The sequence below is a fragment of the Peromyscus leucopus genome, chromosome 5 (genome assembly GCF_004664715.2).
Source record: "Peromyscus leucopus breed LL Stock chromosome 5, UCI_PerLeu_2.1, whole genome shotgun sequence".
In the NCBI taxonomy this organism is placed as follows: domain Eukaryota; kingdom Metazoa; phylum Chordata; class Mammalia; order Rodentia; family Cricetidae; genus Peromyscus; species Peromyscus leucopus.
The window spans coordinates 145,156,751-145,174,316 of record NC_051067.1 but is presented as its reverse complement, the minus strand read 5'-3'; the positions used below and the strand labels follow the sequence as shown (position 1 = coordinate 145,174,316).

Sequence of the window (17,566 nt, the reverse complement as noted above, 5' to 3'; positions counted from 1 at the left end):
TCAGATATGTAGCTGGTAATGTATGTTTTTTTTTTTTTTTCCTCATTCAGCAGACTGACTCTTCACTCTGATAATGGTGTTCTTTGCTGCACAGAAGCTATTGAGTTAGCGAGGACCATTTGTTAGTGATGGCCTTAACGCCTGCTCAGTGGAGGTCTTATTCAGAAGCTCTTTCTTGAGCCTACACGTTGAAGTGTATTTCCTACTTTCTCCTCTAACAGATTCAGGGTATCAGGGCTTTTTTATTTTTATTAAAATTAAAAAAATGTTCGTGTATGGGGTTTTGCCTGCATGTATGTCTGTATATATCACATGTATGCCTGGTACTTATGGAAGCCAGAAGAGGACATTGGATTGCCTGGAACTGGAGTTACCAACAGTTGTGAACTTCCTTGTAGGTGCTGTGGGTCCTCTGGAAGAGCAGCCAGTGCTTTTAACCACTGACTCATCTCTCCAGCCTTAGGATATTGGGTCTTATATGGAGGTCCTTGATCACTTGCTGTGCTCTTGAATGAAACATGGTATTTATGGATTCAGCTTTTATTAATTAATTGGCTGTTTTGGTCTCTTTATGGAAAGCCTGCTTATCTTCAGTCATTCACACATGTCTACCAGTCATATAAAATATATTTTAATGAAAGAAATGATTATCAAGAAAGATTTAAACCTAGTCCTGACTCATAGTTTTCTTGGGACATTAACTAATGAATGGTATATCAATTATCTTGTGTGTATTTGTATGCACAGTAGAAATTCTGATCTCTAAATGGTCTCAGTTAGACCCACACCTCAGGATTTTGAGGCTCTGAAATGATTCAGTTTTGTGGTCAGAGTTGAGATACTGCCAGAGGTTAAGATCTCCCGGTACATGTGGTCTTCCCATTCATTTTCATGGGAAAAAGTGGCCTACCTAATTTTTACCTAATTTAATTTTCCATTGAGTATTATAGAATCTGAGCAACTTAGGGCAACTTTAAAAATGTTTTATTTTATGTGTGGAAGAGTGTTTGCCTACATATATGTATGTGTGCCACATGCGTGCCTGGTGACCATAGAGGTCAGAAGCCCTGACAGCCAAACCCAGGTCCTTTGGAAGAGGAGTAAGTGCTCCTAACTGTTAAGCCATCTTTATGGACCCCAGGGCCCCCCCCCCCCTTTTTTGGAGACACGGTTTCTCTTTGTAGCTCTGGCTGTCCTGGAACTAGCTCTGTAGACCAGGCGTGCCTCTGCCTCCAGAGTGCTCCAGCCCCCGTCTTAAGGCAACCTTTAATATATGATTGCTGAATAAAAATCACGTTGATTAACCAAAAAAAAAAAAAAAGCCGGGCGGTGGTGGCGCATGCCTTTAATCCCAGCACTCGGGAGGCAGAGCCAGGCGGATCTCTGTGAGTTCGAGGCCAGCCTGGTCTCCAAAGCGAGTTCCAGGAAAGGCGCAAAGCTACACAGAGAAACCCTGTCTCGAAAAACCAAAAAAAAAAAAAAAAAAAAAATCACGTTGATGTTTACCTCATCCCTTCAGTGTTCCATTCTTTATGGTAATTGACTTACTGTGCCTTACATTGGTGTGGTTGTTACAACATTGCTGTATAGTCTTTGTACCTGTCTGTAGCCCTCGGGCTGGTATGGAGTTCCTCACATCCGAGGAGGCGGTTGCAGTGTCTGGAGTAGAGACCCATGGTCGGAAGAAGCTGCTTTCCTTCTCTTCATGTCCTCGTCTTGATGAGCTGTCAGGGTGACAGAGCTGCAGGTTGCTGGCACTCTGAACAGGATTGCTTTGTGATCGGTGTCACCTCAGACAGTGGCTCTGCCTCCCTCTTCCTCCTCCTCCTCTAGATTTGTTGATTTTATATTCGTGAGCTTTTGTCTGGATGTATGTCTGCACCATGTGCAGACCTGGTATCAGAGCCCCCGGAACTGGAGTTACCTAGGTTTGGGAGCTGCCTCATGGGAGCTGGGAGCTGAACCCAGGTCTTCTGTTCAGACCTCTCATGCTCTTAACAGCTGAGACATGCCTCCAGCCTCCTCACCCAGTGGCTTTGAAATCAAGTTGTCATCTTGATTTTCAAAATCCTGATTGCATTTGCTAATCTGATCCTAGTCCTGTATTGCCAGTGTGTGGCATTGAGCAATTAATGAAAAATGTTTTTAAATCAGTGAGTCGAGAGATATAATGCCTTGATAGTGTGATAGAGTGGACTGACCACTCCTTAAAGAAGATAATTATTTAGTATGTGTGGTGTATGCATGTGTGCATGTGGTGTGCAGGCATGCTCACTGCGCATGTACCTAAGGAGAATAGAGAACTACATCTTATCTTCCTTGCTTACTCTTCACCTTGTTCTCTGAGACTGGGTCTCTCACTGAAGCCGGAACTTGCTGTTTCGGTCTGGCTGGCCAGCAAGCCACATGCTCCTCTGTCTCTGCTCTTTATCACCCAGCTTCTACATACTGTTCTAGGGGTCAAGACTCAGGTTCTGATGCTTGTGCAGCAAGTTCTTCGCACACCGATCCCTCTCCTGAGACCCCTTGGATTGTAACTAAGGATCATGGTAATGCTGAGGCATCCAAATAATTTAGTTACTTGCTAGTGATTTATTTTGCAATTCTTTTTTGTTTGTTTTTCCTTTTCTTTCTTTCCTCTCCCTCTCCCCCCCCCTCTTTTTTTTTGAGACTGGATTTCTTTGTGTTGTTTGGCTGTCCTAGAGTTAGACCAGGCTGGCCTAGAACTCAGAGATCTGCCTGCTTGCAAGCAGAAGCTCCTTGCCCCCCAGTGCTGGGGTTAAAGGCATGTGCCACCACTGCCTGGCTTGCTCGTGATTTTTAGGACTAAACAATTTTGGGAAAAGGTCCATTTAGTATTTCCTGTGTGATAGCCACTGTTAATTAATCTTGAAATAGGATGAAATGAGATACATCTAATACCATTAGAAGCTCAGTCTCATGGTATTATGAACCTTTTCTCAAAAACTTTAAGTTATAGTTAATCAAAAGAGGCCATAAATTTGCAAGAAAGAAAGGAAGGGGTATTTGGAAGGGGTTAGAGGGAGGAAAAGGAAAGGAAAGTGATATAATTATATGATAATCTCAAAAATAAAAAAAAATAAAAAAATTAAGTTATAAAACATTGATGATGGATACATGGTAGCATGCCCATATTACCAATATCTTGCTCAGATTATTTTACTTAGCTCTTTTTATAGTGGTATGGAGGTTTTAATTTTATTTTAACTTTATCTTTAAAAATATTGAACCAGGCACTCACTGTACAGCACAGGCTGGCCCCAGACTCAATGATCCTTCTGCCCTTGCCTGTCCAGTGCCAGGGTTGCAGGGTGTGCACCACTGCCGTGCACCGCTGCTCCTGGCTCCATTAGGCTTCTTTAAGAGCATGCCTGCCAGTGAGTGCTTTGCTATTCATCTGATGAGCATAAAAAATAGCATACTATTACTGCACTCAGTGGATGAATAACACTAAACGTTGCAGGGTGTGTGGTCCTTGTTTGCCTTTTCTCTGTTGACTCACAGGTATCGTTCTACATTTGCTTTGTTTAAATAGGATCCAAGCAACGATCACATTAGATTATGTCTCTTTTATTTGTTAATATTACCTTTCCTTTCCATTTTCCCACTGGCCTCTGATATCGGTTAGTTGAAGATAGAATTATTTGTCTTGTAAAGTGTTCCATATTTTATAGTGTACGATTTTTGTGTTTGCTTTTTGTTGTTTCAGATGGGGTCTCACAGACTGGCCTTGAACTTGGGATTCTCTTTCCTCAGCCCCCTAAATGCTAGAGTTTTACAGGCATGCAGCACCACACCTGACATCTGTCCCAGGGTTTAGATTTGATACATAGGGTTTTTCTATTTCATCATTTGGGAAAATACAATTAGGATGCCTGAGGACTTTGAACTATAGACTGTGCCTTTGGAATCCATATTCTCAGGTAAGATTGAAATGGTTATAAATAAAATAAAGTTATTTTGTATGGACAGTTGCTGTGGAAATACAAAAGGAATGAGGATGGTGGAAGAGAGGTCTAGGAGAGAGATGGCAGGGAGAATAGAAGCAGAAAGATGGAGACACTGCTGTTCTGCTTCAGTGCAGTCCTGTTTGCTTTGGGAACTTAAGTTGCATCAGAAGTATTCATGCTGCATTTATGTCTGTGTGAACAAACCAAACATTTCCAGTGTCCACCAAAGTTTCTCCTGCACCTGAGACCCTAGGCAGCTAGTGCTGTGTTTTCTCTAACCAACGATGACAGCTCTTTTTTACAACTTTTCATCAGTGTCCTTATTTGTATGTGCTCTTACTTCTTCCACTGAGCACAGTCACTTTGAGCTCATGTTTATGTGTATCTGTGTATCAGTATTTTTTTCTTTTCATTGTTGAATGTTCCTTTGTGGATGTAGCACTCTTTAAAATTCACGGGTTGATGGATAGTTTGGTTTCATCCTTTTGCTATTATAATAATACTTTGAACATCTGTATACATGTCTTAGTAGGAATATGTATTTTCTTTTCTCTTCTTGGTGGTAATTTGGGATCGGTAGGGTGCGGCTGATGTAAGTTTAACGTGCTAAGATGTTGCTTTTGAAGATAGTTTACATCCCTGTCAGCTTTTATACAAGTTGTTTTTGTTTTTTCGAGACAGGGTTTCTCTGTGTAGCCCTGGCTGTTCTGGAACTCACTCTATAAACCAGTGTGTTTATAATTTCATGCGATTGTCCATTATGTCATAGAAAACAAAGTGGAGTTACAAAGCAACAATACAGTTTTTATATTTAAGTATTGTTTTGCCTTACTAGAAACCCTATATTTCTTTATATATGTTTGAGTTACCAACTACTGTTCTTTGATTTCAGCATGAAGGTCATTTTTTTTCCCATCATGCCTTGTCAGCTACTAGCAGCAGACTTCCTTGACTTTCTGATTAATTTTTAAATTTCTGCTCCGTTTTTGAAGTGTGGTTTGTTCACTATAGAATTCCTGGTTGAGTGTTTTTCCCCCCGCTTTAGCCTTGTAAATATATTATCCTCCCTTACTGTCTAGTTGCCATGGTTTCTGAGGAGAACCTGCCAGTCTCATGGAGGATCTCTTCTAGAAGATCTGTTATCTGATTGGTTGCACCTTCCCTACCCTGGGGAAAGGATCTTGCTGTACATCCCAGGCTAGCCTTAGAATTCTGAGCCCCCGCCTCACCCTTCAGCATGCTGGGATTGCATGTTTGTGCCAACATGTCTGGCTTTGCTTCTCTCATGATTTTCAATTTGTCTTTCACTGCTTTGAATATAGTGTGTTTTAGTGTAGCTCTCTGAATTTATTCCACTTGGGATTTGTTGAAATTCTTAGATATGTAGGTTCACAGTCTTTCATCAAAGTTACAGACTTTTTAGCCATAAATTTTAAGTGTTTTTTGTTCCCTTTTCTTTTTCTTCTGTGAGATTTTTGTGAGTCAGTTGTTACAGGTTCCTTAGATTCTGTCTACTTCTCTGTCTACGGTTCCTTTTCTCATCCCTTCCCCTTCCTCCATCCTCTTTTTTTCTAAAAAGATGGAATCTTGCTATGAAACCCTGATTGGCCTCAAGCTTGCCAGGTGGACTAGGAAGTTCTACAGTTTGCAGTCATTTCTCTGCCTGCCTGTCCCCATTCGGGTTATAGATACATAGTTTTATTCTTCTTTCATTGTTTTTGCTTCTCAGACTAGGTCATTTTAATTGTGTCATATTCAAATTCACTGATTCTTTTCTCTCCCTAGTCAAGTATGTTGTTGAAGTTTTCTAAGAATTTTAAAATTTCCTTATTTTCCAGCCTCCCAATTTCTATTTGGTACCTTTTTATAATTAATATTCCCTACATTTTCATTCATTGATTTCTCTTAGTTTTTTTGTTTTGTTTTTCAAGACAGGTTTTTCTGTGCAGCCCAGGTTGTCCTGGAACTTACTCTGCAGACCAGGCTGGCTTCAAACTCACAAAGATCTGCCTGCCTCTGTCTCCCAAGTGCTGGGATTCTCTTATGGTTTTTTATTTTTATTTATTTTTATTTTTTTAGTAATTTCCTTCACTTTTGGAGCATACTTAAGACAGTTAACTTTTAATACTTACCTGACAGGGGAGATACCATGGTCATGAAGGTGATTTTCTCAGGGTAAGGCTTATCCATTGCACTACAGATGTGCTAATCTCTGTGATTTCCCCAAATGTGGGAAACTTGATTGCATAATTTGTGGTCATGGGGGACTGTGTTCATGCTTTCCCCTTAAAAATAAAATAATGATGATAATAATAATAAATAAAAACAATAAAAGACAGTCAGTTTAAGTCTTTGGTATGTCTAGTGTCTTCACTACCAGGGACTTATTTTTGTTAATTATCTTCCATGTGAATGGGCTGTATGGCACACACATGCATGTGTGCTTTACAATTTTTGTTGAGAATTGGACAATTTTAATATTGTAAGGTAATAACTCTGGAAATGAAGATGTTCCCTTCTCCAAGGTTGCTTGTTTGGTTGATGAGAGGTACAGTTCATTTAGGTAGTGTTGTATAGTGTGTATTGGTACAGGTCTCTTTTAGTTGTCTTGCTTGGCAATGGTTGAGATTCTTGAATATATAGTGTCTCAGTTATTTTTCTGTCACTGTAACAAAACACCACAACCAAAGCAACTTACAGAAGAAAGCATTAAATTGGGGCTCAGCATCCCAGAGGACTGTAGTCCATGACCGTCATGGTGGGGAGCATGGCAGCGGGGAGGCAGAGCACTGGAGCCATAGCTGAGAGCTGACTTCTGATTCACAGCAGGATGCAGAGAGAAGGAGCTACGAAGTCCATCTACAGGGATATGCCTCTTCTTGTAAAGCCACACTAAAGTTTTCCAAACAGTTCCACCACCTGAGGACCAAAGAGATGAGCCTATGGGGCCATTTCATTCAGACCACCACATCCATTCCTTGGCCCCTTAGGCTTATAGCCATATCGTAATGCAAAATGGATTTAGTCCAACTTCAAAAGTCTCCATAGTGTTTCAACGTCTTAACACAGTTTAAAAATCCAAATTCCAAAGTCTCTTCTGAGACTAAAGGCAGTCTTTTAATTGTAACCCCCTGTAAGAGCAAAAACCAAATTACATGCTTCCAACATACATTGGCACAGAGTATGCATTACCATTTCAGAAGGGAGAAACTGGGCATAGGGAAGAAATACTGGACCAATAGAAGACAGAAACCCAGTAGGGCAAACTCTAAATCCTGTATCTCTATGTCTGTCATCAAAGGGCTTGGACAGTTCCTCAGGTCTCCCGCTCTTTGCGGTTTTGTTGACTGTCAGTTACTTCTCTCTTGGGCTGGTCCCATTCCTGTTAGCAGTTTTCCTTGGCAGGTGTCCCACAGCTCTGATACCTCCAGCCTCCTGGGGTCTCCAGTACATCCAGGCTTCGCTTTCACAGCTTCTCATAGTGGCCTCTCTGAGTCTCCATGCAGGGACTCCCCTGCCACACCCCTGGCCCCTGCAGCTTTTTTAACCTCAGAGGAAGAGTGCAAGGTCTGTTTAGACTCCTGACTCCTTTTAACTCTAAGGCCAGAACCACATGGGTGATGCTGCCAGGTTCTGCTGCCTCCCTGGGTTGGAACCCAGCCCACTCCTTGAATCATATTTGCATTAGTTTTGATTTGTTGTTGCTCTCTAGGAACAGATAATTCTGTAGGCCTGTTTTTTTTTTTTCCACAAATTAGCTGGGTGGGGTCTTGTCCTGAGGACACTGCTCCCTTTATTCCATTTTTCCTTATTTCTTCTAGCACAAACCAAGGCTTTAACATCAAATTTCCTGGTGTTCTTTTTCTCCCAAAACTATACATTTTCCAGTTTTTTTCCTGCTTGCTCTCTTTTTGTTGTAGACCTGCGTAGGAGTGATTACTAATAACCATGCAACAGAGTTGATATTAGCCTGTCTTGAAATCTTTTCTGGCAGTGAAATTAGTCCAGAACTCCAGTTTAGCCTCAGGCAGATTCTTAGACCAGGGCAAAAACCAAACACATTCTTTGGCAAAATATCACAAGAGTGATCTCTAGCCCAGCTCCTAATATTGTTCCCCTCTGAAACCTCTTGAGCTGGGCTCCAGAGTCCACATTGCTCTCAGCTCTATTATCCTCAAGCTCCTTTTAGATTGGCCCATTAAGCTGCGCTCACAGTGTTCAACCTTTTTCCTCGTTCAGAGTCTAACACACTCCTCCAAACAACCCAGCATGGCCAGGATTTCACAGCTGTGTCCCGCTGCTGGCACCAGCTGCTTCTTAGTGACTTTTCTGTTGCTGCAACAAAATACCATGACCAAGGCAACTTAGAAAAGCTTTCTTTCAAAAAAAAGTTAATTTCTGGGCTCGGGGCTCCAGAGGGCTGTAAGTCTAAGACTATCGTAGTGGGGAGCGTGGCAGTGGTCAGGCTCTAGAGCAGTAGCTGAGAGCTTCCATTTGATCCACAAGTACAAGGCCCAGAGAGAGCTACCTGGGAATGGCATGGGCTTTTGAAACCTCAAAGCCCACCCCAGTCACACACCTGCTCCAGCAAGGCCACACCTCCCAATCCTTCCGAAACAGTGCCACCAAATGGAGACCAAGCATTCAAGTAAATGAGCCATGGGGACATTCTCATTCAAAACATCACTTATATTTTATATCTTTCATCAAAGTAGAGTTCTAGCCATATTTCTTAAATGATTTTTGTTTCCTTTTCTGGCTGCTGTTTAATGAATTTTCCAAACTATTTTTGTTCAGCCTCTTTTAACAGTCTCATTGACAAGATGGGTTAAACAAGAGAAATCTATTTTTTCATAGTTCCAGAGTCGGAGAAATAGTTTGATTTGGGTAGTGCTAATTAATCTCCTGGTCAGAGCCTCTTTCTACCTTGAAGATGCAGCCTTTTTGCCATATCCCAACACAGTTCAGGTTCTCCATGACTTTATCTACCTCCCAGGTACTATCACGTCCAGTATTAGGGTTTCAATGTAAGAATGAGAGGGGGGAGCACAAATATCCAGTCCAAAGTGGACTATATTTCTTCTATGTGCTTTCCAAAATCTCTGTTCTTTTATTTCCATGGATACTACTGACTTGGCATATTCTTGAGTAGCTGGATATATAAGGAAAAGTGAAGAGGCTATTGAGTTTTTGAACTGGACCTATTGGGAGAATAATAGAACATTCTGGAGTATGAACTGGTGATGGGGCTAGAGTGGAAAATATAATGTTTTGCTTGACTCCCTGATTTTGTGGAGATGCCCAGTGGGTCATTAGATGCTTATGGGTGTTGTTGAGGAGAGTTCATGTTGGAGACAGAATTTCAGGGTCTGATATTCACTTCTATACCTGTTTTTTTTTTTTTTTTTTTTTTTTTTTTTTTTTTTTTTTTTTGGTTTTTTCGAGACAGGGTTTCGCTGTGTAGCTTTGCGCCTTTCCTGGAGCTCACTTGGTAGCCCAGGCTGGCCTCGAACTCACAGAGATCCGCCTGGCTCTGCCTCCCGAGTGGTGGGATTAAAGGCGTGCGCCACCACGCCCGGCCTATACCTGTTTTTAAGCCTTTGAGATATGTATGTGACTATCATATATAAACATATATATGATATACAAATATATATACATCTTATGTCATATGAAATATATATACACACGTATATATAATGTAAAATCTTGAAGCTGATCTTTGTGTCACAGTTTTTGTTAAGTACCATAATTTGGGAAAAGGAGCAAATAATTAATGAATCTTATTTTTAAATCAGGTTGAAAGTAATAAAGATAATGTTTTAAGTATAAATTTTAACTTGAACACTTACTTGTATCTGTCTTTTAAGTTAAAATACCCTTTTATGTGTAGCCACAATGCTGCCATGATTCAAGAATCAATCATCGCTAGATATCCTATTTAATATAGTCCTTATTAGTCTGCTTGCAGCTGCTATAACTGAAAGCCAGAGGCTGGGTAATTCATAAAGAAATTGATATGGCTTGGGTCTTGGAGTGTGGGGACTGTCAGATCAAGAGGCAGTGGAGGTGAGAACCTTTACTATGTGGTTGGAGCCAGGTGGACAAGAGATGGCAGAGAGCGCGAGGAGTGAACTTGTTCTCATAACAAACCGCTCGCCCAGTACAAAGCACCATGCGGCTGTGGTAACGCCTCTGCCAGGCCCTCTAGGCCCCTTACGGTCTCATTTCTCTTCACGGCCTTGCTTTTGGTCCTGTTGCTTTGGGGACCAGGTCCTCAGCAGATAAACTTATGCAGATCCTCAGCAGATAAACTTATGCAGATCCTCAGCAGATAAACTTATGCAGATAAACTTATGCAGATCCTCAGCAGATAAACTTATGCAGATAAACTTATGCAGATCCTCAGCAGATAAACTTATGCAGATAAACTTATGCAGATCCTCAGCAGATAAACTTATGCAGATAAACTTATGCAGGTCCTCAGCAGATAAACGTTCAAGCCATACCACGGTCCATGGGCCAGTTTCCTCAGTTCTATAAAAGCCTCATTTTTTCTTTTAAAATGTCCATCATGGGTCTAATTAGGGATCACATGTTATAACTTATCACATCTTGTGTCCTTATATCATCTTTTAATATGTAATGGCCTCCTTGGATTCTTTTTTCCCCCATGACTTTGACCTTTTTGAAGTCTCAGCTGGTTGTCTTACTGCATGCCCTATAATTAAGATTTGGTCCTTTCCTCCTGAATGGATGCAGGTTAAAATTTTTTTGCCAAACAAACTATATAGTTGTTGATGTGTGCTTTTCATTGAATTTTACCTAGAGGCGTATGATATTGGATGGTATGAATATTGACCAGACTAACTTTAATCAATTATTAAGATATTTTCTAGGGCTGGAGAAATGACTCAGTGGTTAAGAACACTTGCTGTTCTTGCAGCGGACCTGGGTTCAGTTCTAGCACCAACATGGTAGCCCACAAACATCTGTATCTTCACGTTCAGAGGACCTGACACTGTCTTCTGACCTCTGTGGGCGTCTGTAAAACACCCCATACAAATAAAATACATTTTGGGAAAAAAAGATATTTTCTAAGATATCACCTTGCTACAGAAATACATTTTTATAATTTAATAAATAGTTTTTGATTAATACTAGAAAGTAGTAAGTAGCCTGTGTTTATTCTATAACTTGATCTGAAAATTTAAAGATAAGAAGTAAGATTTTGTACTCAGTGGAAATGTGATGTGGGTGGAATGTGGGATGCAGAAGGAGAAGACATGTGTGAAATGGGGATGGACATGCAGAAGTTTTTTTTTCATAATTTTATTTTTATGTGCACTGGTGTTTTACCTGCTTCTGAGTTTATGTGAGGGTATCAGGTTATGGAGTTACAGACAGTTGTGAGCTGCTATGTGGGTGCTAGGAATTGAACCTGGGTCCTCTGGAAGAGCAGTCAATACTCTTAACCCCTGAGCCATCTCTCCAGCCCCAGACTTGCAGAACTTTTATGCCATGCTAAAATTGTGACAACTGAAGTTTGGATAGAGTGATGTGGTTAGCTTTTAAGTTTAGATAGTTTGATTTTTTTACTGGTCTTTTAAATTTATTTTTAACAATATGTGTGTGTTTGCACATGCGGGTGAGATGCTCACACTGGTTGTCTTTCTCTATTTTCCACTTTATTTTTTGAGACATGCTCTCTCACTGAATCTGGAGATGACTGATTGGGCAAGACTATCCGGCCAGCAAGCTCATGTCTGCCGGCATGAGCCACCATACTTAGCTTGTTATGTGGGCACTGAGGATCTGACTCAGGTTCTTAATCTTGCATTACAAATATTTTTCAGTCTGAGCCATCACCCCAGCCAACCTCATTTTTGTTCCATTTTGAGTTAGCGTTTCACTGTGTCACTCAGGCTGGACTTGAACTGCTGATCCTCCTGCTTTAACTTTCTGAGTGTTGGGATTACAGGTGTGTAACAGCTCTCCTGGCAGAAAGTTCCTTTTCTATTGCTATGATGGATACCATGATCAAGAAGAGTTTATTTTGGACTTATGGTTCCAGAGAGATAAGTAGTCCATGATGGTGGTGTGGAGGTAGCAGGTGGCTGGAGCAGCAGGTGAGAGCTCACACCTCACACAGAAGGTAGTCCCCAGTGACACACTTCTAGCAAGGCCACACCTCCTACTCCTTCCCAAACAGTTTCACCAACTGGGGACCAAGTATTCAAGTATGTGTGTCCATGGAGGCCATTGTAATTCAAACTACCACACATAGTTTTAGCAACAATGAGTTTCGATTATCGTATCTAAACAAAACAAGGTAAAAGGGTACGTCTAGTACAAGTGTCCTTGTCAAAAAGATGAGAAAGATTTGAGAAATGTTTTTGAAGGTATTCTGGATAGAATTTATGTGCTGGTTAAATGCACATTGTGGGAATTGAGTGTTAATAGGACACCTGAGTCATTGGTTACATTGTGCTGAGTGAACACTCCAGACACAGGGTTAATGAAAGTGTCAGGATGACATGGCCTTTTGACATCTCTTCAGTTTCTCTTATTTGTTTAACGCAGTACTTTCCCAAGGACTGTTGGAATGACAGAGTTTTGTCTTAGTCTGGTCTATTTAAAACTTGTATTTAGAGCTATTGTTACGTCTTTCGAGGGGATCAGATAATTTGGTACAATCTCTTGACATCCTTTCACTTGGTAGTAAATTTTTTGTTGTTGCAAACAATCTCTAATATGCTTCTGCTATAATTTTGGTTCTAAATTGTGTGTGTGTGTGTGTGTGTGTGTGTGTGCGCGCGCGCGCGCGCTCTCAGACCACTAGTTTCGGTACCTGAAAATTTTTATGTTTTCTCTGTCTGTCTGTATTTTTCTAAGATGTTCTCAGTGCAGCTGAGTCTTGGTGAGCAGACATGGGAATCCGAAGGGAGCAGTATAAAGAAGGCCCAGCAGGCTGTTGCTAATAAAGCTTTGACGGAATCCACGCTTCCCAAACCAGTTCAGAAACCACCCAAAAGTAATGTCAATAATAACCCAGGTATGGCATTGATTTGTTTCCTTCTTTGTGCTGTGAGCTGACGTGTTACTTTTCTTTGTGAGTTGCATTGTATGGTAGGTGAGTCACACAGGTGGCAAATTCCTAGCACACACACACAGTAATGACGATGATGACGACAGCAGAGGAGATAGGAACAGTTGTTTGTGACGTTCACCTTAGTGGACACCGTAAAATCTGTGCCTTTGAATGTTGGCAAAAGCACATGTGGGTGCAAATACAGGAAATAAGTAAAGGAATTGTTTCTCTTTTTAAAGTGTGTGTGATAAATTTTAATAATTAAGTTATTCCTTTTTAGTTTAATGCAAAATTATAAATATTTTGCTTGTTGGTATAAAAATTTTAAAACAACTGGTAATTTAGAACATTCATATGAAGTTTATTAAGAACCCCTCAAATCTTTTTTTTCCTTTTTTTTTTTTTAATTTTTATTTTTTCCAGAGCTGAGGACCGAACCCAGGGCCTTGTGCTTGCTAGACAAGCGCTCTCCCACTGAGCTAAATCCCCAACCACCCATGTGCAAAATTCTTAAATAAACCAAAGTTCTAATTTTAAGCTTCTAAGAACAGTTTTTGAAAGCTGTTTTGATTGCATCACTGCCAACAACATCACATGTCCAGTTGTCTTTGGGAAGAGGCAAACCTGTGTTAGCCATAGTCATTAATTAATAACATCAATTGATAAAGTTCTTCTTAGTTCACTTGCAGCCATGTGTCTGTTTACACATTCATTTGTTAACTTATTGATATATTCTTACCTTAAAATCAGTGCTAGTACTGCGTTAGGCCTTTTTTAATAAAGTGAGGTCCACTCATTAGCTAACAGTGACTCTACTCTGTTAAATTAGCCCTGAGCTTGTCCTCATACTCAGGTCACGGAAGCACTTCTTGCCTGTCCTGTGCTTTGTAGATACAGTCGGCTCTTGCAAGGCTCTTTCTCAGTTAGCAGACCCTCTGCCCCTGTTCAGCTTGTCCCAGCATTCTTTGAGGAAGCCCGCGTAAATAGTACACAGGTTACTATGGCGAAGAAGTCCAGCTTGTGCAGTTGGAGATTAGTAAAGATGACCTACTTCGGTGATTTGTAAAACTTTGTGATTAGCTGGCTGGTGGTGGTGCACGCCTTGAATCCCAGCTCTCAGGAGGCAGAGGTAGGTAGATCTATGTGAGTTTGAGGCCAGCCTGATCTACAAATCGAGTTCCAAAAGAGCTAGGGCTGTTATACAGAGAAACAGCCTCAAAACAAACAAAAAACAAAACAGCAATAACAGAAAACAACCAACCAACAAACCAACAAAAAAAAACAAAACAAAACAGCAAACCAAAAAAAAAAAACGAAAAAACAAAAAAAACCCTTTATGATTATGTATTGTTTACCAGTATGTATTAAACACTTGCTGTTATATATGTAAGAGGTATACAATCTCTTTTTCTGTGAGGATCTTACAGTACTGTACACAAATATATAATTTAATTTTTATTTTCTTCTGGAGCTGAGGACTTTAAGTGCCACATGAATAGCAACAGCCGTTAATGTTAAAAGTAATGATCATATTGACTGAAGTAAGATGTAGACCTTGAAAGAAGAGAGGGGGAAAGGAAAGAACATTCTAGACTGAATACTATGACAAAGGGCGGCCCAGGAGTCAGAATCTGGTCATTGGGTTTGGTAAAAAGCCATTTGTGTGGGGTGAGGATTTTAGTTATTGTAGGAAGTAAGAGTGAAGATGTAGGTGGAGAGTGGGTGCACTGTCAAAGACCCAAATACTTCCTTTACAAGATGGACTTTCTTCTTTTTTTTCGTCATTTAGGGCACTTAATATCTATCAACAAGACTTAGTATCTATCAACAAGTGGATGATACTTTAAAAGAGCATTCTAGCATGTGACATTTGACATGTGATTGGGAGGTAGAAGACAAGAATGCAAGGTGATCCGCTAGGCAGTCAGTGCCATAGTTTTGAATAAATACGTTTAAAAAACCCTACCATGTACGGAAGATTGTGTCCCCCTCTCTGTGAGGCCGTGGGAGTGGGCATTGGTGTGGAGGGAAGGAGCTCTCCATGGCATTTCATGACAGCAGGATGGCTTGTGAGCTAAGTTCTGCGCCCTGTGCTAAGAGGCAGGGGGCGATAGCAAGGAATACCCCAGTGAGACTTGAAGTGTGACAGCGGGAAGCCTGGAAGTCCAGTGGAGACACGTTTCCACTGTGGAGTGTTGGAGGAGATAGAGAAAGGAAGAACGCTTGGATAGACTTTTAGATACGTGCAGGCAAGGGCACACAGCACGATGGCAGAGCTGGAGAAAGCTGCCCTGTGGAATGCGACTTCAGGCACTGCCATTGCCGCTGCAGCGTCCCTCCTTCAGAAGGAAGCCGTCCCGAGTGTCTCTCGGGTTGTGACTGCGTGTCGAATCACTCGTGCCCTTGGCTGATGCCTCCTCTTTACACTGGTGTTGGTGAGATCCAGCCGTTTCATTGCTGTATAGCATTCCAGTGCACACATACTTGGATTATTTCCACACCGGGATTGTTGGAAATAATCCTGCTGTGAACATTCTTGTACACACACCATTCTGTTGGGAGTGAACCTGGGATTGGAACTGCTGGGTAATAGGTTTCCATGTGCTCAGAATTAGCACGCACTGCCAGGGACTCCACTCGCAGTTAGGAAGGCTCTCTGTGTCCTTGTTCAACATTGACTTTTCAGCTTGCAGTCTTAGCTGTTCTGCACCAGGGGTCTTAAATAAAGTGTGGTTTTCATTTGCATTTCCCTAGCAACAAATGTGGAATGTGCTTGTTGATGGTGTCTTTTGTCCCTTGGCGTTAGCATAGTCTCTCTTGAAAAGGGACAGTTGGTATAAACGATTGTTTAAAAATTATGTTCTGTTTTAATGACTTGTGGGTTTCTTATATATTCTGGATTCACATAGTTTGTGAGGTATATTTAGATATATTGAGATATATTCAATATATATTGCAGAATATTTTCAGAATATTGCAGAATAGCTTTTGAAATTCTTTTTTTGTTTGTTGTTGCTTTTTGAGACTGTCTTTGTGTAGTCCTAGCTGTCTTGGAACTTGCTGTGTGCTCCAGGCTGACCTCAAACTGACAGAGATCTGCCTGTCTCTGTCTTTAGGGCTGGGACTAAAGGTGTGTGCCACCATGTCTGACTTCTTTTTTAATTCTTTTTAAAAAAATAATTTATTTCTTATTTTATGTGCATTGATGTTTTTGCCTACATGTATGTCTCTGTGAGGTTGTCTGGTCTCCTGGAACTGGAGTTATAGACATTGTGAGCTGCCATGTGGGTGCTGGGAATTGAACCTGGATCCTCTAGAAGAGCAGGCAGTGCTCTTAAGCCCTGAGCCATCTCTCCAGCGCCTCTTTTGAAATTCTTAAGGTTGCATTTTGAAGAATAGAAATTCTTCTATTTTAATGATGACAGATTTATCAGTCTTTTAAGTGCTTTTTAATATGTTATTTGCTAAATCTCATCTCTTTCAAGGCTGTGAAGATACTTCATGTTATTTTTAGAAGTGTTATTGTTTTGTCTTGTTAATGGAGACCTTGAGTCTGTCAGGAGTCAAGTTTATTTCTGTGTCATGTGGGGTAGAGTTTGAGACCTGTTGTCTCAGTACATTTTGTGCAGTTGGCACACTGCAGAGGCAGCTTTGTGGTACCCAGCAAGTACAGCTGGAAGTGAGGAGCCTGTTCAGTGGCAGAGACTGAGTCCCTTAGGTGGATGGACCTCGGCTGTAGCCCAGAGAGGTGAAAAGTTCCTTCACAGCCTGGTTGGCCTGCCAGGTAGCTAGAACTGTCTTATAGCATGACTCTGCTTCTTTCTTTTTAAGTTTTGAAGTAATTTCAGGTTTATATAAAATTTGTAGAAATAGATCCGGTGTACCTTTCACCCAGATACCCCATGGTTGGAGCCATCTGGGGGTAGGTGATGCAAGTGTTCTTCTTCCTTGTGCTATTGCTGTGTTCCCTTCCTCCTCCCCCACTTTCCTGACAGTGTCTTCTGCTATAGGCCTGGCTGGCCTGGAATTTAGGACAGTCCTCGTGCCTCAGCCTCTATGCTGTTTCAGATGGGAGCCACCACACCTGACTCTGTGTGCATTTTCTAAGTGCGTAGGCAGTCTCTTGTCAGAAAGTAAAGGGGGAGTATTGTTTATTTCACAGACTCTGCCCATATTTTGCTGTCTTTTTTTTTTTTTAGATTTATTTATTTATTATGTACATAGTGTTCTGCCTGCATGTGTACTTGCATGACAGAAGAGGGCACCAGTTCTCACTACAGATGGTTGTGAGCCACCATGTGGTTGCTGGGAATTGAACTCAGGACCCCTTAGAAGAACAGCCAGTACTCTTAACCTCTGAGCCATCTCTCCAGCCCTGCTGACTGTCTTTTAAAGATCATGTGCTTAATGTACTTAATGCCATCTTCCTTCATGCCATTTTAACCTGGCACATCCAGTTTCCCCTCTTGTAGGTTCTTGGCATTTGTGATGAGTACAGCTACCA

The 17,566-nt window shown here is 41.1% G+C and overlaps 1 protein-coding gene and 1 non-coding gene across 11 annotated transcripts in view; both read left to right on the top strand.

Annotated features, from left to right (window-relative positions):
* Positions 1 to 17,566, top strand: part of Stau2 (staufen double-stranded RNA binding protein 2) — a 299,895-nt gene that overhangs the window by 56,230 nt on the left and 226,099 nt on the right. For all 10 annotated transcript variants that reach the window (XM_028864627.2, XM_028864624.2, XM_028864626.2 and 7 more), the window contains one exon: positions 12,867 to 13,026. In XM_028864627.2, coding sequence (XP_028720460.1) covers positions 12,867 to 13,026 — 160 coding nt within the window. The remainder of the gene's footprint in view (positions 1 to 12,866; positions 13,027 to 17,566) is intronic.
* Positions 6,096 to 6,259, top strand: LOC114690149. Its single transcript, XR_003734036.1, has one exon. It is a non-coding gene; the product is annotated as a U1 spliceosomal RNA (small nuclear RNA).